The 23,638-nt window shown below is 48.6% G+C and overlaps 1 protein-coding gene across 19 annotated transcripts in view; it reads right to left on the reverse strand.

Annotated features, from left to right (window-relative positions):
* The window catches only part of ZNF532 (zinc finger protein 532), a 105,521-nt gene extending 83,582 nt beyond the window's left edge, over positions 1–21,939 (reverse strand). For 3 of the 19 annotated variants that reach the window (XM_082699451.1, XM_082699452.1, XM_082699462.1), the window contains exon 1: positions 21,700–21,939. Coding sequence is in view for 6 of the 19 variants with exons in the window: in XM_082699455.1 (XP_082555581.1) it covers positions 21,011–21,092 (82 nt within the window). In the remaining 13 variants the exon portion in view is untranslated. Of the gene's footprint in view, positions 1–19,040; positions 19,153–19,236; positions 19,319–19,649; positions 20,055–20,128; positions 20,836–20,946; positions 21,672–21,699 lie in introns of those variants that run through there. The other 16 variants (XM_082699449.1, XM_082699447.1, XM_082699458.1 and 13 more) reach the window with 15 other exon arrangements.
* Between the last annotated feature and the right edge of the window lie 1,699 nt (positions 21,940–23,638).

Genomic DNA, 23,638 nt, shown 5'->3' on the forward strand with positions numbered 1-23,638 from the left:
CTGCTGAGACAGGACCCTGAGACCATGGCTGGGCCAAAGGCAGACACTTAACCAACTGAGCCACCTATGCGCCCCAAAAGAAAACTTTTTAACCCCATTCATAAGGTATAATCCATTTATCTGGTGATTTTTAATGTGCATCAGTACAAGGGTCCCAGGTCCCTCTAAAAAGGAAGGAGGGAGCCAGTTGCCTATGAGGTCCAAGAGAAGAGGAGAAAGAAGGTGGAAGGGAAGCAGGGAAAGAGGAGGGGAGGGTGGAGGGGGGAAAAGGAGTGGAGAGGAGGTGGGAGAAGGGAGGGAGAGGGAGGGGGAGGGCGAGCAGGAAGGGAAGGGGAAACAGGAGGAGAGGAGAAGCAGGGAACAGAGCGTGCGTGCACGTGCACGCAGAGAGACATACACAGCTAAAATAGTGCCTGGTTCCTACCTGATATGCAATTCATCATTATACTTTTTGTTACATTTTACATTTCTCAAAAAAGATAGGCAGGGAGACAGAAAAGAACTCTTTACCAGAGCAATTGAGACTGAGGGGATTTTAGCAAGCAGATACCAGGTACAATTAAAAGTAAAAAAAAGAAATACCTAGAAGTCGTTAAAGAGGTAATATCCACCCTTCCAGGAAAGAAATGGGGCCCTGAGCACAGTTACTGCCCTCTAGGTAGAAGGAAAGCAAATGTTTGGATAAGCCCAGGTGATAACAGTTAAGGACTGACAAGGGTACTTAATTTTATTTAGGAGTTTATATTTCTTAAGCACCTGCTCCACTTCTGGAAAAATGTCTTCTTAAATAGAACGCTCAAGTTAATATGAATGATGTTCTTAGTAACTATATTTTATAGGAAATATAAAATATATATGAAAAGGCAAATAAAAGCAACACGAATTAAAAAAAGAGACATACGGATAAACGTTACATGGCTCAAGAGAGACCACCCTGGATTTCAGGTAAAGCCTGAACAAGCACCCCTTTCTTTGTGCCAGCTACCTGCAAACAGGGAAACTCGGGCCTTATTGACCTCCACCTAGCTAACTTCAGAGCTTCTGAGTCTTGTGTGTTAGCTAAATTCTTGGGAAGAAGGAAAATCAAGAAAAGAGAAAATACGGTCCACAGTATGCTGGGGGAGGGGGTGGCCAGGGGAGGAAAAGACTGAGTCAGATACATTCTCACCTTAAAAAAAATAAACAAACTCTAAAGAAAAATAGCTGATTTCAGATTTATAAAATTAGAAAACACGTAATATCAAGCCATGACAGCATACATTTGAACCGGCCCTCTTCGTGTGGCGTTAACTGATTTAGTATTTCATTTTCCTTCATACTTTGCTAAAATCACATACAAATTCTAAAATGCCCAGTTTCCCACATTTTGTCCATTAAAAAAAACTATCTGAGGGACACCTGGGTGGCTCAGTCGATTAAGCATGTGACTCAGCGTTTGGCGCAGGTCATGCTCTCTGGGTCCTGAGATCGAGCCCCAGGCGGTACTCTGCGCTCAGAGCAGTCTGCTTGGGGTCCTTTCCCTCTGCCCTCCGCACCCCCCACTCATGCACACATGCTCTCTCTCAAATAAATGCATCAAATTAATTATTTTTTAAGTATTAAAAAAAAACTAGTAAGAATTCCATCCTGAGTCTGCCTGTATAACATTAAATATCCCATAAAGATTATGTTTTAGGGCGCCTGGGTGGTTCAGTGGGTTAAGCCGCTGCCTTCGGCTCGGGTCATGATCTCAGGGTCCTGGATCGAGCCCCGCGTCGGGCTCTCTGCTCAGCAGGGAGCCTGCTTCCCTCTCTCTCTCTGCCTGCCTCTCCATCTACTTGTGATTTCTCTCTGTCAAATAAATAAATAAATAAATAAATAAATAAATTAAAAAAAAAAAGATTATGTTTTATTATTCAAGTGATTAAAGTCCTTTTAAAATACACTGGGTTTCTTAACTTAGACCAGAACATAATCACAGAGAATCCTTGCGGAAGACACAAAGTTCCGATCCTTCCGTGTTCTGACTTCCCGGAGCAGAGGACAGCCACGGAAAGACAACCGTAACGGCAGAGCAGTAAAATAATTTTCCAAAGCAAAGCACTAACCTAACAAAAACACCTGCGGAGGGCTCCTTTCATGTCAAAGCCCCTGCTCAAAGGAAAATCAATGTGCATGTGATTTCTAGTCCTGCGGGCTCCCGGGGTCCCAGGCTGAAGCCTCAGTCACTTCCTCAGGAAATGGGCCTGACCACAGTCGCCCCCAGCTCAGAGTGCTCTCCCGCAGAGAGGGTCTAGGATTTGGAAGAGGACACGTTCGCCACAACTAGCGACACTGGCTGGTCCCACAGGACAGAGGCTCCTGCGCCCTCAAGCCTGGGGCTTCTGCTTTGTTTTGTGGCTTTTGTGGGGGCCCAGGTGGAAGGTGACGGGTCCCTCACTGCCGCAGCTGCTCAGACCCGCTCTGTATCTCCCTCCTCTCCCACCAGAGGGTCTCGGGGACCCAAAAGGCACATGACACAGGGTGCTGTCTGACGAAACCGCTATCAAACATACCCAAATTAAGCCCCTCCAGTCAATCCACGTGACCACGGTTTTCTTTTTCTCGCTCAAGAGTCAAAAATAGAATTGTGCTGACATGCCCAGAGTGGTAAGGTTTTTGAGCCGGGGAACATCTACTTACTGAACATACAGAGCTTCCAAAAATACCTGTCTCAGGTTTTTCTTTAGAAAGCGGAATGTCGATTTAAAGGGCAGGGCTGCCCTCAGGTTAGCATTTCAAAGCATGGTTCTGCGAGGAAAGCTCCAAGCAGAAGGAAGAACTGACTGACTACCAAACCACCGCAGGCGACCTGAACCCCCAGACCTCGCTATCAGAACTGTTATCTGGCCGTGCACGCCCTCCCTAGGGCTGTCCTTCATTTCACCTCCAGGAATTCCTCTGGAAACCCGGTAATCCACCTGGTCTCACAGCTCTGCAGGTATCTGGTCTAGAACAACAAAAAGGTGCTCAGGGCAAGGGCTTGCCCAAACAGACCCCGGGAGCTGCTAACGATGAGAGAGAACTTTCAGCTAAGGAGATTACCAAGGGAGTCTCACTGTCCAGCAGCACACCCACGACCAATAAATCCTTCAAGTCCAGACAGGGGGGAAAAAGGCTCTTCTCCTTAGGTTTTTCTTCTTCCCCTCCACAGGAAAAAAGGCAAGGATTCCATTTCCTGTACCTGGACTACATGACATTGACCTTAGGGCACAGGGACAATGTTTCAAACCAAAAAAAAAAAAATTAAATCTTCCAAAGTGAGAGGCACTGCTATAAAAAATGTTTGATGCAGCAGAACCCTGGAAAAAATGGAAAGGTTCGTCGGTAGAGAGATGACTGAATCAACTGTGATATGTCCGCTTTATAAAACTGTGGTGAGATTGACCACCTTAACCACTTTTTTTTTTTTTTTAAGATTTTACTTATTTATTTGACAGCGAGAGAGGGAACACAAACTGTGGGAGTAGGAAAGGGAGAAGCAGGCTTCCCACCGAGCAGGGACCTGGGGGATCACAAGCTGAGCCAAAGGTAGCTGCTTAACAACTGAGCCACCCAGGTGCCTCACATTGAGCATTTCTAAGTACACAGCTGAACAGTGTTACCTACATTTACATTATTTATAATACATCCTTTTACATTATTTATAATACATCCTTTTTATGGAGTATTACGCAGTCATTAAAGTAAGGCAGACGAGGGACACCTGGGTGTCAGTTAAGCCTCTGACTCTGGGTTTCAGCTCAGGTCATGATCACATGTGTCCTGGGACTGAGCACCCCAACACCCCTTCCCCAACTCCCCTCCCCCCAACTCCCCTCCACCCCCACACTGGGCCCCCTGCTCGGTGGGGAGTCTGCCTGAGGATTCTCTCCCTCTGCCCCTCTCCTCACTCTCCACAGTAAATAAACAAATCCTTAAAAAAAAAAAAAAAAGTAAGTGTGTTATAGATACTAACATGGAACCATCAAGGTACACCATTTCGTGAAAATAAAAATCAGGTCATAAAACAGTATCTAAATTACACTAAAATTAAAAAGAAAAAACAAGCATACTGCATTTTATATGTTTCTACATATAGGTATGTAAAATGAAGAGATATGTAAAATTCACAGAAAGGATTAGGACGCACACCAAACATTCTGTCACTTGAATCCAGAAAAGAGCAGGGGATGATGGGAAGGCAGGGGCAAATATTTTTCGGAGTTCATCCACCGAATGTAGGTGTGCATTTTCAAAATTTCATACCTACAGGAAAGTAGATGAGAGTTTATATTTCTTGTGAACTTAGGGATAGTCAAAGTCACCAATCTTGGTAAATTCTGTCAAAGGCACTTTTGCTCCAGCCCCATTTCCCACCGGATTTACGTTCTTTTAACTGAAAGACCCTGGTTCTGGTCATTTGCTAATTCATCAATGAGTTTAGAGAAATACTGAAAGGGTCTGGGCTAAACCTGTCACCATCAATAAACTTCAGGAAAGTTCACCACGTCCTCTGCTTAAAGTGGGTTATTCAAAAGGTTTCATGAGAAAGTTAAAAAAAAAAAAAAACCACCACTATTAGATGTAAAGTGCCTTTTTTTTTTTAAATGAAACATGTTTGGTGAATTCCAGTATTTCAAACTCAAGAAATCACTTGCCCATTTAAATGCTGAAACAAAGGATCCCTACCTTCAAGAGTACTCTTCAAGAGCAGAACCCACAAAAAAGCTTTAGCATTCCTTTGGCATTTTATAAATACCACATTTTTTTAGTAGCATCTCTACAATTCTAGCTTGAAGCAAAGGATCGATTTGCTAAATTACAAGTGATATGTTGAGTACACAATGGAGAACTTCAAAGTAATTTTCCTTTGTCACCTGAATAAGCCTTCTCAGTTTTCACACATAAACCCTAAATCCTACAATGGAAGGCTTTGTCCCTGAAATGCTACAATCAAACCAGCAGATCCGTTTTCTATGGTTTCTTACTCATTTTACCAGCGTTGTTGTTTTTTGTTTTTTTCAACTTAAATACTAAATTTCAAATATGTGCAAACAGTTTTGAGACTCCTAGCATTAGACAACACAGAAAAGAAAACCAGCAGCTCACAGTATGTTACACTCCTTGGGGGATCTGCACAGTTTCAAGATGCCCGCTTGCCTGCTTGCTCGCTTTGCCTGGCGGTCTTTGTGGGGAATTCTCACTGCCCCAAGTTTTGAAGTATCGTTCTTGCCCTAACGCTTTCAGTCCGTGGTTCTCAAGGGGGGCAACTCCCCTTCACCATCCCCACCCCATCCCTGCCATCTAGCAAGGTCTAGAGACCTTTCTGGCCATCACATGTTCACGACAGAGGGTGAGGTGAGGAGTGCGTATCAGTGTCGGGGATGCGGCCGTCCGTCCTGCAATGCCCAGGACAGCCCCACAACACAGCACTGTGCAGCTCCAAATGCCAACAGCACTGAGGCTGAAAAGCTTTGCTCCAAGTAAACAAGAGATTTTCCCATCACCACCCTGTCCTCCCCTCACCAAGACCTAAACCTCTTAAAATCACCAGAAACCTGCCTTCCCACCAGCCCCCAAGTCACCCAGGTGGAGATGGTGGCCGGTCCCTGCAAGCGCCTCGGCCCCCTTCCTCTCCACCCACTGAAAAGTGTGCTCGGAGGACTCCCTGCATCCCGATCGCCAACGCTCTCACATTCATTTCAAACTGAAGCCATCACCTGAGCACTGAACGATTCTCACCAGACACGTTTCATTCAAAACATGCTTGGGATTATGAACGGTACTGCTTTCATCGATGAGCTACAACTAAGAGCCTCGCCCCAAAGTTACCATTCACAGCAGGCCAACTGGCTGTGGACCTTACAAATAACTCACTCACAAATTCTCTTCCCGGGGTAGAGAGGAGGCAGAAAAACACACAATGAATCACATCACTTCACCAATCACTATATTATATAAAAAGGAAAAGATCGGAGGAAGCCCTGGCCCTCCCCCTCTCGAGGCCCTCCTATCTTTCACTAAGTTCACATCAGTGACAGCCAACAGCCCGAAGGATGTTCACCCAGGAATGTTCCACCAAAAAGGGATCCCATAGCCAGGGAATGTGGGAGGCGCTGGATTAAATGTGTGCGTGCATGCATACACACACACACCGCTCTCTTCCTGGACCTGCTGCTGTGAACTCCCAGAGAGAATCTTCATTCTGGGGCCCCAGGCTGGGAGGACCCTCCAAGAGGACTGGTGGCCAGAAGCCTGTGGGTGAGACATCTTTGGGACACGCTTGCAAACAAGGTGTAAGTAGCTGTTCTCCCTGGAGACGGCTCTCGGCAAAGAGGAACACATTCTGGAAGGGAGTGTGCCGGACCTGCGCCATGCCCGTTCTCCTGACGTTGAACTCCATGTTTCTCCCAGCAGCTCCACTCCCCGAGCTCCTCCGCATTAACCCCGAGACAACTCAAGAAAGAGCAAGGGAACAAATCTATTCATAAAAAGCTGATCCTAAAGGGGCTGTGCCTTAACCTTAATGCCGCCAAAGTGATGATAAAGACATTGACTGGCGGGTAATGACTGCCAAAGGACGCTGTCTGTCTTGCCAGACGCACACACCCACAGGTAGAGACACACGTGTGGTCAAGAAGACAAGTCAGGAAAGGCAGCAAGGGTAGTTCTCAATGTTTACCTGCCTTCAGCCGCCAGAGCCACATCAGTGTCCCAGAGCAGGCCAGAAATACCTCTCGGACCTCAACAATAGGAGAAATACTGGCTGACCCAGAAGCAGCGGCTTTGAACCTCAAAGACACGTGAGCCTGCCGTGGCCAGGCTGCAGAAATGACATCTGTAAACCACAGTGTGCAGTCATGGCTCAAAGCACGGGCTCCGGAGGAAGACAAATGTGAGTGAGCCCTGGCTCTTCCCCTTCCAAGTTACGAGACTCTGGGCAAGTTACTTCACCTCTTCAAGCTTCTGTTTTCTCATGTGTAAAATGGAAAAAATAAGACCCACTCCAGAGTTACTGTGAAGGTTAAATACAAGAAGCCAGGGGCGCCTGGGTGGTTCAGGCGACTGAGCGTCCGAATCTCGGTTTCAGCTCAGATCCCGATCTCAGGGTCGTGGGATCGAGCCCCGTGCCCAGCTCCCTGCTCAGCACGGAGTCTGCGTGTCCCCCTCCTTCTGCTCCTCCTCAGCTCTCTCTCTTTCTAAGAAATAAAATAAAATCTTAAAAACATAATAATAATCCAGGTAGTTACTTACTTCTACCTGAATTATCTGGCATATAGTTGAGTCCTAATTACTCTGGGTTATTATAGTATCAAAACAAGGTCAGGGAGGGGATTCCAGCAATGAAACCCCAACTCCGGTGCTCTCAGATAGGGGATAACAAGACCTATGCCATTAGAATTCCCAGCCACTACCTGGGACAGAACAAGCATCCAAAAGTGCCTCCTGCACACAGACGGCCCCACAAGGTCTTCTAAGAAGCACAAGAGACGCAGAACAAAGGTTTCCTGTCCTCAGTGACCTGAAATAAGAGCACTGTGTAACCAAAGAGGTTACAGCTACGTGTGAAATTCCAGCGGAGGTCGACAATATCCTAATGCTGCAGATGAGGAGAACACAAATGTTTTACAGTTCTATGAGTCATCCAAAATCAAAACCATTAAAGCCTCATTATTACTACTCAAGTGCTGAACTACGTGTGTTTCATCTTTCCCCAAATTAACATCGGCCAGATAAACCAGACTTGGCCTTCTGCCAAATAGGTATGTGCTATATGGAGCCTCAAACACAAGCAATAATGTGCGTGCACACGCGCGCAGACACACACCCCTGCCCGGGAGAGGCCTCAAATATACAGCAACGTACCCATGAGCCCTACACATTAGGCCTGATGTGTAGCCATCTAGCCAAATTTCCTGCCTCCAGTGTCTCATTCCAATGCATAACTCAGATAATTGGCCTTCGCCATTTACAAGAGCAAATGCTGGAAGCTAAACATATCGTTTTTGTGATTTTGAGTAAACAGAAAATCAACAAAAGAGTCCCAACTCTATGCTCAAAAGAGCCCCTTCACTTTAGCTACTATACCGGAGAATGCTAAACGGTGTAGGATTGGGGTCAGGAAGACCCCGGCACGGATGCCAATTGCCAACAACTAATCCTCTGCATGTGTGTTAACCTCTCAGAGCCTCAAGTTTTTCAGGCATACAACGGGGTAAGACCACCCCCTTGCCAGGCAATAGATGTGTCACTAGGGGGTGTTTCACTAGCCCAGTGCAAACTACCACCCGCGCAGTGCTGGCGTAACCGGGCCCTCCAACTCACAGCTGAGCAGACAGGACCTGTTAGCTGCAGGTCTGGAGAACCAGAAGTGGGACTAAGCAACACAGGGGATGTTACTAGGACTTTCATTTTTAAGATTTTATTTATTTATTTATTTTACAAAGAGACAGCGAGAGAGGGAACACAGTAGGGGGAGTGGGAGAGGGAGAAGCAGGCTTCCTGCAGAGTGGGGAGCCCGACACGGAGCTGGATTCCAGGACCCTGCATCATGACCTGAGCTGAAGGCAGATGCTTAACACACTGAGCCACCCAGGTGCCCCGTTAGTAGTTTAGACAGGGATGTGGGAACACAGGAGCTGTGGGACAGTCACCATTGCCAAGTGCACCGGAAGGAGAATGCAGTTCCACCAAAGGAGAGGCACAAAGACACAGCAGAGGCCATGTGGCCCTGAAAAGAACACAGAGTAAGCTCAGTACAAGAGGACACGGGAGCCCTCCCCAGCAGCAGGCGTGGCCTCATCGTCAACACCTTCTCCTCCGGAGTGAGTTTGAAAAGCCGCATCTTGATCATGTGTCCTATGAAGTCAGGCAAACTCCAAAGGATCTAGTATTTTAACACCTTTCCGCATCCACCTTGCGTACAAGGAACTACTGCTTCTCCCAGTCCACTCTCCTAACCTCAACCACCTGAGCAACAAGTGCCCTGACCTGCTACGTCACAGGAAGGCTGCCCCGTAGAGCTGGTTCTGATTCGGTGATGCAGAGATCATCGGCAAAGGCAGCTCATCTTGCCCTCATTCCGGGGGCCTCTCCTCTGAGCACACAGTCCCCGTCGCCCAACTGCTGCTGGCCTGAACTCCTACAGAGCCGCCGCTTCTGTGGCCTCATGCTCCACTGGTTCCCGCCTGGCCACTAGACTCGTGACCATCCGTCCAGCTTGGCTCTGTCTTCTGACAACCCGAGTGTCTGTCTAGTCTCAGACTCCCAACTTCTCCTGACGCTTGGCATGCTCCGAAAGCCTTTGCACTTACGACCTCCCCGCTGCACTCTGAACTCACCCGCAACTCAGACTGAACTTCCACAGTCCCAACCCCTTTCCCCACGGCTGGCCCCACCGCCTGGCCACCCTGAACACCCAGCCTTGCTGCCACCCCACCCCCAACCCACCCCCCCCCCTTCCAGCAGTCTGGGACTCCTCAGCAGCTTCGCTCACGGGCCAGGCAGACACCCCCACCGCACCAGGCACCGGGTCCTGCGCCAAGCAGGGAGCTGACAGATTTAGCCAACAATTAAAAATCCTGTTCACTGTGCCAGATTCATATATCGCAGAACTCTCTGAGTCCAAATTTCCAGTAAGATCTAAAATTCAACTCGTGTTTCTGTGAAACGGAGTTTTCTTACAGAGCGATGGGGACGGTAACCTAATGTATCATTTAATCATCATTTAATCATCAGCTCATTGAATCAATATGCGTCCCCAGATTTAAAAAATACACGGGAGCTGCCTGGGTGGCTCAGTCATTTGAGTGTCTGACTCCTGATTTGGGCTCAGGTCCTGATCTTGGGATCCTGGGATCGAGCCCCAATGTCGGGCTCCGTGCTCAGCAGGGAATCTACCTGAAGATTCTCTGCCTCTCCCTTTGCCCCCTTTAAAGATTAAAAAATGTTAAGATGTTTTTTAAAACTTGTTTAAAATTTGAAAAATTTTAAAATACACTAAATTTTGCACAACCTCTTAAGAGCTCAAACACACAACACATCAAGCTCCCTCCTGAAACCCTATTTCTGGTTTAATCAAAGACCAAGACCTCCTGATCCAAGGACTCCAGGCCAGCTGCCTTCACCCTGGGCTAAGAAGCAGGTGGTGGTGACGACTCATCCCTCCACACTTGGGTGTGAGGTGCGCACTGTAACTCCCATTCTAAGGGAAAGTCACAAGCCACCTCAATTCCTTGTCAGGCACGGAGGCAGAAACAGTGGCAGGCCCACTGCTCCGAGTCCTCATCTCTCTCAGATACAGACTCTGAACCAAACACAGCACAGTCACCCCCGAGTGTCGACTTAAGGCCGGTCTTCATCACAAGGACTTCAAACGGAGACCCCTGCCACATAGCTCAGTGTTAAAATTATCTTGTATTTTATCAGACGACAGGTGCCGAAGGGGTTAGGATAAGGAAGGAGGAGTGATGCACTTATGTAAGAACAGGAATATGTCGATCCGGTCCAACTGTGTGTACACAGAAATCAGCGTTCATGCCCAGCTGGGCACCTGCCACCGAAAACCAGTTCTGGCCCCATGTGCACTTGCTGGCATCCCAGGCAAAGCCACAGGGTGAGGCCCTGCAGAATGAGGCAAGTTTTAGAGAGTCAGATCACTCTGGAATCAGAGGAAGCATGTCCAAAACCCAAGGAAGGAAACAGCGCAGACCTCCGCTACCCAACGTGGGGTCCAGCAACAGGTCACCATGACCGGCGTGAGCCCGTTAGAGGAAGGACAGAACCCTGGCCCACTCAGCCAACCGGCATCACTGTCTGCACAATCTAACACAGCCCCAGGGGATCTGCATGCAAATTAAAATGGGAGAAATGCTATCTAGACAACAAGGGCACCCGGGACCAGGTATGGGACTCTGAGCAAGAGGAACAAGACAGGAACACCAAGCAAGAACCATTATTCAGAAAAGGCAGTAGGACTCCCAAGTCAGCTCATCCCTGGCCCAAATCTAAGGTCTGTCACTCACGAGCAGTACCACCCTGGGCCAGTCACTTCACCTCCCCAGAGTCTCACCGGGAATGGTAATCACACTTCACAGGGGACATTAGGTGTAAGCATCTAGCTTACGTGGTCAACATGTGATCTGCACTGGTTCCCTGTCCGTTTGGAAGCAGCCACCGGCCTGGCACGGCTGTCTAGACCCAATAATGCAGAACTAGAGACATGAACTAGAGACACGTGTGAGAGAAGAGGGTCCAAACCAGCGGAGCATGAGTTTCTCTAACCAGGAGGCATCACATCGACCTTCCACTATCTTTTCCAACCAAAAGGGTAACTCAACACAATGAACTTCAACACTTCACGGCACCAGAGAGATTCTACCGCTCAATTTCTTTAGATGTCCATCTAACGTTCCAGGCCAGCCCTGTCCAACAGAGAAAGAATAAAAGCCACACATACAGTTTTAAATTTTCTAGCAGTTACATTTAAAAAAGAAAAAAAGGGGGGGGCAAAACAACATTAATAATTTTAGTTTAGTAATAAATTGTATTCAACCACAAGAGCCTTGCTTTAACATGTAATCAATATGAAAAAGTATTAATGAAATATTTGCATCCTTTTTTTTCCCCTTTTGTATATGTCTGCAGAACCTGATGTGCGTTCCATGCTTATAGCTCAGCCCAGTTAGGACCAGTCACACTGCAAGCAAGCACTCTACGGCCCTATGGGGCTAGCGCCCACTCTATCGACAAAGAAGTTTTAGACATTAAAATATGACCCGCAGGTTCCTTCTCCACTCAGACTTCTGTCACCACCATATCCCGGTGTGCAAGATAACAAGTATCCAGTCGCTGCCGAGCAAACGTGGGAAGCAGCGTGCCATGGGAGCAGGGACGGAGCGGAGGCTGTGGCTAACCTGTCATATTTGCACAGTCAGGTTTTGTTTCTTTTAACTCTGGTCAACATAAATTACATCAGCTAGGCTACAGCCACCACTGATGGGGCTGGATTTTTCTGGAAACAAAGTCAAAGTACGAGATGATAATGACAACATTCATCCAACGTTTTCCAGCTACAAATGAATGTCGAGCCAAGTGGGAACAAGGACACTGTCCTCCTGCCTACATTTCCCCGACTTCTATACCAGATATCGGGCAGCTATCACTGAAGACAGGCCGGGAGACACTCAACTGTGGGCCAAAACAAAACTACTTAAAACTGAGCTAACGGGCACTACAGGAGAAATAACGCCCTCTACGATGAGAAGAAATGTCAGCAAAGGCCCTTCCCCTACCCCAGGGAAGCTGGGAACACAGTACAGCAAAGATCCAAGGGAGGACTCACCCTGTCGCAGACACTCTATGAAGCACCTTACATGTTCTTAATCTTCGTAACGACCCTCAAAAGAAAAGCAAGGCCTAGAATTTAAGGAACTTGCTCAAGGTCCCATGGTGGCAGAATGCAGCTTGAGGTCACCAAGAGCCAGGCAAAGGCCACTGAAAATCCCCGTGGACCAAGCCCCCCGATTTCACTAGAACACTCAGCATGATCACGTCTCAAACTAGAGACCTCAAACTACCTCTCCCATTCTTGCTATGTTAAATCAGCAGAACAGTTCAAGACCAGCTCACCAAGGAGAACCTGTGTGGTTCACAGGACCTAACGATGGTATGAGGAGCGGGCATACACACCACCCAGCCCATAACAAACTGGGGGGCAGCGAGACAGTCTGTGATACACAAGCTGCCGCAGACCGGGAGCTGAGAGTGCTGGGTTCCAGGTCCACCTACCGGCCCCACTCCCCCCCCAGTTTGGGCTCACTGCAGAAAAGGAGATTAGTGTACATCTTTGAAGTATTTCCAGCTAGCAGACCTTTAAAAACAAAAACAAAAACAAAACACAGGGCTCCAAATTTTCTTAGGTTTTCAGCTACCTAACTGCGATTCAGATCCCTAGAAAGAATTCTGTTCCTGTCGGAAGAAAATGATCAAAATCAATACCCATAATGAGACCAATGAGTCAACCTTTGCAAAGCCAGAGTTTATGTCCCAAAAAGGAAAGGCTGAGTTGAGAAAACATTCAAGAACAACACCTTGATTTTATCTTTAGGCCTCTCTAAATCCTACAAGATGCCTGGAATTTCTTCTTACGTCAAGCTGTACTAATATCTAACTGAAAACAATACAAAACCCGCATCTTCTGTCCCTAAGGACCATCAATTACAGGCAACTTAGGAGGGAACACTTGGGACAGCTAAAAAGGCTACTTTGAGTTTGTCTAAAAATTACTTATTTCAGTCTCCAGATTTAGATCAAGTAGAGTTTGCTTTCCTCCACTCATTCTAAAAGAGGAAAAATTTAGAACTTCCTGTCTGCAGAAGATGACTCAAAGAATTCTTTAACTGTGTTTACTTGTTACTGAAACTAAAGATTCTTCTCAGCACTACTTTCAATCTGAGTTCTTTCCAAAGAACAAATAAAAACAAAAATGTCCCTGTTCCTTCTCCCTTCCAATCTGTATCCTCACCCGACAGTGCCCAGTACAAATGTCCTCTTCTCAACCCGCTTTCTTGCACCGTCTCTGACAGAGACTCTCCTCTCTCCGTGCTGAGTGAAGTCAGGAAAACGGGGCTAATTACAAGGGAGCCTCAACTGTGTCCCAGACTTCTCCACGACACGTTCTCACCTCAGCCATCGTCAACTGCCACTTCTAACGTGAACCTTATCAGTGCCTTTACTGTCTAGGGCCTACCTGTGCCCTCTCAGGCTCCTCCTCCACACCCCTAAACACCTTCCAGGGTTTCCTCATGCTCTGCTCCCCAAAGCAGAACGGCCTGGTGGTGAGGAACAAGCCTCAAATTCTGCCTCTGGTATGACTTACAAGCCGCCTTGGCCAGGGTCTTTGTTTCCCACCTGATCACGGGGATAAAAGGACCCAGCTCCTCTCGCTGGTTCAGTATGACGGGAGATAACCAGCAGAACGGCCTCCGGCCTCCAGGATGGGCTGCGTGTCTGCAGATGTCAGCTACTAAGATTACTTTCTGCCTCTCCGGAAATGTCTTGCCCTCCCATTTTCCAAAGCATGCGTGGTAAGTTCCTCAGCTGCTCCTTCTTTAAGGCTGTGACTATATAAACCATTATCTTATGGAAGCCCAAACTCAACTTTTTTTTACATCTTTCTTCTATCGTCTCTGTTCCATGCCCATTCCTCTAGCCCAAAGAGATCCTGGCAACAAAGGACACCTCCATGGGCGACCCAACCCAAACTTGACCTCACCGTATGGAGCCCCTTCACATCCGCCCTCCGAATCTATTCTGCCTTCTGATGGAGGTCTGTCCCAGACAAAAGCAACCAGCAGCAAATCACCTCAAGGAGCAAACTTGGCGCTGTCCTGTTCCTCCCTCTCCCCCCCCCCTGCCCATGAGTACACACCCCTCCCCCACCTACCACTCCATCCCACTGCATCGCCTGGGGTCAGGCCCTCCTCTGTCCCGGATTTGCTACGGTGGTCCCCTCCTGTGACCTCCTTGCTTCCAGCGAGGAAAGCCTCCCTTCTGTCCTCAGACACTGCCCCAAGGCCGAAGGCTTTCGGCTTCTACCACCTCCACAAGAAAGTCCTCACTTGAATATTCTGTAGAGAATGACCTTCTGGTCATTCTGGCCCTTGCCAGCCTCCTGATGTCCTCGCCTCCTCTCCCACAGCCACCCGGCTCTCCCGGCCCCATGCACAACTCCAGGCTCGCTCAGTGTCTTTCCAAAGGACTCCACACTCTTCCCCGGTCTCTGCCTGCTGTTTCTCCTCTTACCCATCTTTCCCGGTTCGCCCCAGAAGCCACCTCTTCGAGGGCTCCTCCCTCTGGACACTGGGCATTAGGTGGCCCATTCACATTCCTGTCATAGCACCAGTAGGCTACTTCCCACTCCAGTTTTCTCTCTGGATTCCTTTTCTCTTGGTACTCCCAGGGCCTAGCAAAATGTCTGGGGCTTTGTAAACATTCAGTAACTGTAAAATGGATGAAATAATCCCCCAATTAAGATCACTTCCCACTTCTCGGGCTCTTCTCTGTCTCCAGTACCCAACCTTGGTCTGAAAAAATGTTTAAAGTTAAAAGAAAACAAAAAAAAAAATTTTTTTTTAATCTCCCCGAGTCTCCCAGCTTCACTGCCTGGATTTTGCTTAAATGTTCTCATTTCCTTAAAAGGCATCAAACCTGAACAATACCTTCAGATATTAAAACCACACCCATATTCTGGCAGTCAAAAACTCGGGCAAATCATAATTAATAATACGTTGTTTACGCAAGTCTGATTTCAACAAAGAACTTCGGTACCACTTTCCGGGACTGTGATTCTGCTGTTGTCTGGCGTGGCCCTGAACCTGAAGACAAATGTCAAAATTAAACTGCCAACTGTTTCTGAAGAGACGAAAAATGATTGCTGTAGGAAATAAAGGATATTTTACCACCGGCAGTTTTCTGTTTCCACTTTTGGCTAATTCCGATTAGTTCTGGGTTATAAAGCATGTCATCCCGTTAGTGAGTGGTCCTATTATCATAATCATCTCTCGCGCGTCTTCAGATAATGCTCCCTGCGACGTCTTACTTGGGAAGTCTTAACTGCCGCTGACAAGGCCAGCTCTCTCTCTCGTGAGCTGAGAGGAAGAGCTGAACGTGCTTTCGCTTGGACTTCTAATTCTTAGGCACTGACCCTATGACCCAGCCACGCCACCTGCCCCCCATGTATTTAGGGAAGAGACGTAAAAACTTAGGTTCAGACAAGAGCCTGTATGCAAATGTTTAGAGCCACCTTACTCGCAAGCACCCGCCAAGCAGAAGCACCCCACACGTCCGGGGGAACGAAGAAACACACTGTGGTATGTCCATATCGCGGTCCACAGCTTGGCAATGGAAAAGCAGCCGGTCTGGCTACACACGGCAACGTGGATGAATGTCAAATGCGCTTTGCTAAAGGAAAGAAGCCATTCATATGACATTCTGGAGAAGACCAAATATAGGGACAGAACAAACCGGTGGTTGCCAAGGGTTTGGGTGGGAAGAATCTGACCACCAATGTACAGCAGGAGGCAAGTTTCGGGAGTGACGGAACCACTCCCTGTGGACGGCACGGGTGGACACACAGCACTCTAAGACTCCACACCACAGAGCAGATTTCACTGTATGTAAATTTAAAAGTTTAAAAAGTTAATTATTTAACCATGACTTGGTTAAAGATCATCCCTTGAATGTAATTAACACACAGGTGTAGATTTCCTCAATGCTTTACTGCGGATGTGATTACTGTACTGATTCGGGTGAGATGTTAGGGGAATGAGGAGAGAGCAACCCCAAATCTTTTCCAGATACTTTCGGTTTCCCTCGCACTGGCAACCATCCCAGGGCCCCATATCAGGACAACCTCTGCTCCAGCTGTGAAGAGCTAGATGGGGAGTTCCAACAAGGAGATGAGGGACCTTATTCAGACCCAAGAGAAGACAGACCCAAGAAAGCATTTCAAGGGAAGAAATAAAGAGGACCGGGAGACACAAATCTGAAAACTCGAACTCATCCGAGGCAAAGGTATACGCAGAAAATTCCACCTACGTGGGCCCTGCCTCCCTCCTAAACCCTTCTTTTAAGGAGTCAAGGTGGATGGGGGCAGGGAATCTCTTTGTGAGAGAAGAGAGGGGGAAAAGAGAAAGCAACAAGCCTCCTCTCCTGAACCAGGATGCTCAGAGTCCTAAAAGCCCAGGATCTAATGTTCCTTAACACGCAAAAAAAAAAAATCCAAAGAAGCAAAGGATGAAAACAAAGGTTCAACACCCTGTGACACTTTCTTTCCAGCGTACCCTCATCAGCCAAACCCACACATTCTTCCTCCAGAGGGGATGGCCGGCTTGTCACCCTCCTCAGAACCTGCCGCAGGGGATCCCTGGCAGGCTCCAGGTGTGGCCTTCCGCATGGCGACAGTGACAGCAAGGACACAGGCCCAGCCCCAAGTGTGGGAGCTACCCTGCTCTCTCCTGGCTCTTCCAGGAAGGAGAATGGTGTTGCTTACTCTCCACACTCACATTCACATTCCCAAGCTCAGAAAGCTCTCGGTTCCTGTCCTGGGAGACCTGGGCCTGCTACATTGTTAGACCTCAGCAGGAGATCACCACCTGAGACAAACCTCAGTCCACAGATGAGCTCTGATTGCTGCCCCGGAGAACCAGCTCTCCAAGCTTAAACAGCCCTTGCAGCTGGAAAGGCTGGCCTAAATGCAAAACAAATGCGATTTTCCAGGAGCCTTCTGGGGGGAGGAGGAGTAACAAAGCTAAAAACCACAGAGAGAGTCAACCAGAACATTCTGCGCCATGCAATTCCTTACAAAAAGGGCTCTTAAAACAGACTATCAAGAAACATTGATTGCAAGGGGTTAGCTGCTGTCAAAGTTAAATAAAAACCACTGCCTTTCTAAAGACGGGAATGAAGGACTAAATTATAAAACAGCTTATTGTATTAAGCTAATTAAGGTTTATCATATTCGCCATCTGAGTTTTAGTTGGCACCAGAAAAGCAGGAGCAGCATATCGTGCAACGACGTGGATTGCGATCTGCTTTGCAAGCAGATTTCTACCACACTCAGACAGTGAACCTCTGGCAGTCGAAAATGATGTAGAATTGAACACCCATTTCAGCACAGTGATTTGTAAAGAATTTTGTTCCATCGTGTAAGCTATTTACTGGTCTATCAGACGGAGATTACATTTATCTTTATTAAATACTGTGCAAAGTACTCTGAGCTAACCGTGCACTCGCTTCCCTTTTGCCAGCTTTATCACATACTGGGTTCTCTGCGATCACATGAAAAAAACCCTTAACAATAAAAACCCTAGCATACTTGACACCCTTCACGGCAGATACTCTGCCCACCAACTGCCAGCACACAACTTAGCATATTCTAAGATCCTCGGCATTTCTGAAAAGGCTCGACTCTGCGCAAATCAAATCGAGGAGGAATAAAATGCCCTCTTCAAAGTAGGGGACAGATGTATTTTCCAATCCTGTCCTCTCTGAGCTCCTCCTGACTGTCCTCCTACCAGACCAGGACCCAGAACAAGTTCTGTGTGTCATGGAGATCATACTGGATAGGATTCTGGAGCTGCTGGCTTCCTGTTTGGGGAAGTTGCAGCTCTTTTCACCAGGAACCCCAAGGCAAAATGCTTAGTGCTCCCCCGGTAAGCGCTCACTCTCTTTGTTCTTTACTTGGCCAGACTCATGCCTGCTTTCTCCTCCCTGCTCCTCAAAAACCTCTGGCTTTGGGGGTACATACAAACACCAGCCTGAGGAGAACAGCGAGCTCTTTAAGGCATCAGATATTTTCCACCATCCACTGCTACAAAGCTTTTGAGTTAACAGGCATCTTTTCACAGATGAAGCCAGACTAGCCGGTTTCCTCCTGGTACTGCATTAGCATTCCACATTAAAATGTATGCCACAAATAATCCAATGGCAAACTCACCGTCAACAGCCCCTAAAATCAATAAAAGCCATTCCACCACTTGACTCCGAGTTGAAAAACCTTTCAGGTTAACACAGAGCACAAGGTAAAAGGAAGGTGAGGAATGAACAAAAGGCAAATAGGCTTCAGACTCCTCAAATAGGCTGCCTCGATTTGGCCAAGTCCTTCCCTTTTTTTTTTTTTTTTCTTTTTGGTCACCATCAGGATAATGCTACATGTGTGCTGCTTTAAGTCTCATGCAAACCAGTACATTCTCCACAAGGCCCTGATGCCTACCGTTCTCTAAACTTGCCTCTTTCCAGGCCTGCCTCCTTCCCAAGGACTAGCCACATGCGAATTAAGGAAGTCATTCTGATTTTGTCTTGATAGCAATCCCATCATAAAATCACCCTAATCCCATTAAACTTGGATAACATTAAGAGTATTCCCTCTCCACTCTGAACCCAAAATTATCTCCAGGGTACCAATCCACTGTCCATCTGCCTCTGCACGGACCTTCAAATAAAACACTTAAATTCATGCTCAAAATATCATATCTCACCTTGTGAACCTTGACCTTTTGGAAAGACTTTGGCTCAATGTTCAGTGACTGTCACACGGTTTTGCATTCTCTGCAAATATGAAAGGGTTAAAAGCAGCCCCAGTCAACAGGCCTACAAGGAAAAAAAAGACAGCATGTATGCCTTACAGCATCACTGGAACGCATTTATGCTCATTTCCTAGAACAATATTGTTACCTTTTGGCCTTCATAATAGTCAGAAGGATCCCCAACACCCTTTAGTAGCTTCTAAAAGGAAAAGCACAAAACAGAACATACCCTGCAAGAGAGAAAAAAAAAAAAAGCATGCAAAGTAGCATTCTCCAGCAACAAACAAAACTACCATTACAAACCCATCAGTTCATTTTGGTTTTGTTTTGTTAAAAACACAGAGAAAGAGAGAGAGAAAGAGAGACTGCAGAAACCAAGTGTCCCCACCCTAGCAAGGCACATTTTTTCTTTAATAAGGGTCATAAATCTCAGCTCCTTGTCCATCCCTTAAGCAAAAGAAAAAGGCAGGAAAAGCCCAAGTAATCTCAGACCTTGCAAACCTGCACATTTTTTTCCCTCTTCTCTACACAGAATCTTTTAGGGCTCCATCAGTCACGTACCAGTGCTGTGTGGTGTCTAAGTGTGCATTCACATACTGTGTTGGGATGGTACCTTCCTGCAAGCTCCTCTGCTTTTGGCTGCCATGAAGGAAGGAAGCTGCTATCCCACTGTAGTAGCTCAGTGACTGCATTGTGTTCAGGAGCTGATCTGCCTCAAACCAGTTTCAGCCGGTTCTGGTCACCCTACATAAAAAAGCTATGGCAACCCTCGCTGAGTTGCCAACAAGTCCCTGAAAATCATCAGCACAGAGGGGATCTCGCTAGGGGTTGCTTTTCCCTTTTAGGTCTTCGTGAGGAGGGGAAGGTCATCGTGTGTCCCCCCCGCCCAACACACACACACACACACAGGCAAGCACACAGCCTTGGAAAGGCTCACCTCACAAGCACCCCAGAGCCCCTCAGGGCCCATCCCCCCTGCCCCTCCACCCCAAAGCCCACCGCAGACACTGTTTCCCCCTCCTTCTCCTTCCCCCACTTACCTCCCACAACCTGGCTCACATCTTTGTGTACGTGTGTGTCAGTGTGTGTTCTCTGTGTTGGTGGCTGACAAAGAGCCCCCAAGAAAGCAATCTATGTGTGTCTGCTCACACTGGATGCGTCGGCTGCAGGAGCGGCCTCGGCCTCCTAGCAGAGTGGTGCTGGCTTGTTGACCAGGCTCCTCTCCGCCTGTCACCCCCACCCCACCCAGCCCCCTCCTCCCGTCCCTCTCCGCACTCTCCCAGCCCTGTCACCACCACCAGCAGCCCCCCCAGTCTCCTCCTCCTCCAACCTTCTCTTCTTTCAAGCACCTGGGGGGAGAAGTCCAAATCCCTTCACCTCGGGGTAGGAAACTAGGGATGCCTGCGGTGGGGGTGGGGGGGCCCCCGAGCTGAGGGGCAGGGAGAACGAGGGGCACAGAGGCCTTTAAAGAATCCTCGGTGCACCGCCGGCGCTGGAGGGGGTAGGAGCAAGCTCCAGCGCTCACGTGGCCCCCCTCTCTGAACCTGTGGGGCCTAGCGAAACCGGCTCGTCCTCGGCCCCCCCGAGGAAGCCGGCGGGGCGCGAAGGCCAGCCGTCCCCAAGGCCAGGGTGGGACAGGCCGCTGCAGTCAGGCCAAGGGGCCTGAGCCTCACGCGCTCACCCCGGCCCGCAGGGGTGGGCACGAGGGGCCGGCGCGCCCGCCTCTCCCCCGCAGCCCACCCGCGCCCGGTCCTGCGCTGCCCTCGCCCCTCGCTCGCCGGCTTCCCCCCACCCCCGCCGCCCCCCACCCCGCCCCGGCCGCCCCTCGCCGCCCCCCGCCCCGCGGGCGCACACCCACCCCCTTCCCGGGGTTGGCCTTCGCAGCGGTCAAGCCCGGGCGTCTGGGCCGCAGCTCGGATGACCTTTGTTCAGCGCGGCGCCGCCGGCTGCGGCTGCTGTGGCTGCTGCTGCTGTCGTCGTAGCGGCGGCGGCGGCGGCTTCCATGTTACGGGCGTGTCATCTGCATTCCCGCTGCCGGGGTCTGTGTGTGCGTGTGCGGTGGAGCGGCCTCGCCGCCGCCTGCCGCCGCCGCCTCCCGGGCTGCCGGCTCCCGCGCCCCCGGGCCGCCCCGCCGCCGCGGCCTCGCCGTGCGCCCGGCCCCGGGCCCCGCGCCTCCCCGGGCGGCGCGCTCTAGGCCGCGCGGCGGCGGCGGCGGGGCGGCCCGCCACGCCGGGGCCTACGGCTGGGGGTGCGGGCCCGGCGGCGGCGGCGGCGGCGGCGGCCCGAGCGGCGAGCGAACAAAAGGGAGCGCGGCGGAGGGGGAGGGGGCGGCCGGTGGGGGAAGGGAGGACTCGGGGAGAAGGGCGGCGAGAGCGCGAAGCCCCGCGGCCGGCGGGCGCGGACGCCCGGCCGGCGCCGACTCCGACTCCGCGGCTGCGAGAGGAGCCCCGCGGACCTGCCAAGTCTCGCCCATATGGGGCTGCTGGATCGCAGCTTCGCCCCGGAGAGCGGGCTGGTGGGGCTCAGGGGATGGAGGGAGGGCTTCTCTCTTTTTCAAACGACATTTCGGGCTCTCACCCAGTCCTTTCCGTGGCCCCAAGCCGCAACTTACTCGAGTGGAAGGAAGCAAGGCCTCGCCAAAGATGGTTGAAAAAGCCCGTGAGCCTCTCCACCCAGGATCTTGAAGCCAAGGTGGTGGTTTGTTATCCTCGTAATGGTGGCAAATAAGTAAGAAGAGAGCACGCTATCTTCAGATAAATTAAATCTGAAATTCTCCCTGGAGGGGGAAGAAGGGGCTCTCTTCTGTTTAGTTAGTGGTTTGGAGCCCTTTCGCCTTAAACTGAGCCACAAAAGAATGGAAGACACCCCCTGGGGTGGGGAGAAAGCCCTGGTGTAAAAGACACACGTTTTGCTTTCAGGGAAAAAGCCACTGGGGCCAGATTGAAACATGGCATGTTGAGTTCTTGTAGGATTTTTTTTTTCTTTCTTTAATGGGGGAATGATACTGAGTAAACAAGATGTAATAGGTGGGTCTTTAAATTCAAGAAGGAAGATGGTGCACAAATAGAGCAAGCACGTATTGTACATACAGCAGGTGGTCCCAGCCTGCAGAACGCAGAAAGATACATGTATAAACCCCGCTCAGACCACAGAGGTGTGCATAATCGTTCACACGTCCACGAAGGAGACAATATGTTACCAACAGATCAGGTATGCTCTTTATCGGGCCCTGGGTCCCGGGTCCTACCTCGTTCACAGACGTGCACTCAATTGAGAGGTTTTTTGAAAGGAGAGAGAAACCCCATGTCAAGCTAATTGTGGCTGCCCTGGAACTAGGACAAAATGGAAGGATCTGAAAAAAAAAAAAAAAAAAAGTCACCATAAGCTCTTAAAAAGGCTCACTTGTGTGTGAATGGATGGACTCTAAAGAGAATATTCCTCCAGTAGCACTGAAGACCCCCAGCATGGGAAGCTGTTGCTGTGTGTTATATCTTAAATTAGATTAATTGGCTTGTATTTGCAAAGTATGCTGCAAAGTTGAGGCGGTTGGTTTGGTTTGTTTTTAGAGGTTTTTGGTGTTTTTTTTTTTTTTTTTTTTTTTAATCTCAGTATGCCTCTCCTTTGCATTATCTTCCATTGAGGAAGCCATTGTTCTCAATTATGGAGACACTGTGATGTAAATTGAAAGTAGCATTTTTGCTATTTAAGACTTTTCATGTAAATGAACCGAATGATTGTCTCACGGAAGAGTCCTTGGTCTTTCATTGCAATCGGCAAATTGTTTGGAGTTGCACATAAATGGGCACGCGTATTTACACGTGTTTAGAAAGACCTCGGTAATCTGCAAATTTTGTCAGCCAGGGCACCACATTTATCAGTGTTGCGAGATGATGAAATTGAAACTCTCATCTTCTTTTAGCCTGAAAACGGTGCCAGAGCTCTGTGGGTTGAGTTTCAACTTTACCTGGGCTTGATTTCATTTGAAAGGAGGCCTTTTTTCTTCTCCCAAAGGTGAGCCTTTATTAGCATGCGTGTAAAAACATTCCAGGCATTGAAGAGTATACAAGGACCTACTTAGCTGAAATCTTGATGCACTACACATACTCTGATATATGAAATTTCATAACGCACATTATCCTAGTAAATCCTAAATTCCCTAGATTTGGAATCTTTGTTTACTGAACAAGCTCCCTTGCCCTGCCCCCATTCCTTCTCTTAGGAGTTGAAAGCACAGCCCAGCAGTGTTCGAATGGTTACAAGAATTGTATTACCAAAACTAAAGTCTGGATTTCTTATTTTTATCATAAAGAGGCTTCAGTTGTACAACTGCCTCGTGGCCTCATGATGCCAAATACTTTTTAAGCAGAGCTTTTTACAAAGCCCAGTGTTTTGGTCTAACTCGCGGGAGGAAATTAGTTTGAAAGCACAATTCATCATTTGCACAAACGGCCACAGATAACATTGCATCTGCTTTTAAAAACCATAAACAACCAAAAATTTTTAAAAATAATAATTTCTTGCGCATTGTCTCTGTTCTATTTTACAAAGAG

This window comes from Mustela nivalis (genome assembly GCF_964662115.1).
Source record: "Mustela nivalis genome assembly, chromosome: 14".
NCBI lineage: Eukaryota > Metazoa > Chordata > Mammalia > Carnivora > Mustelidae > Mustela > Mustela nivalis.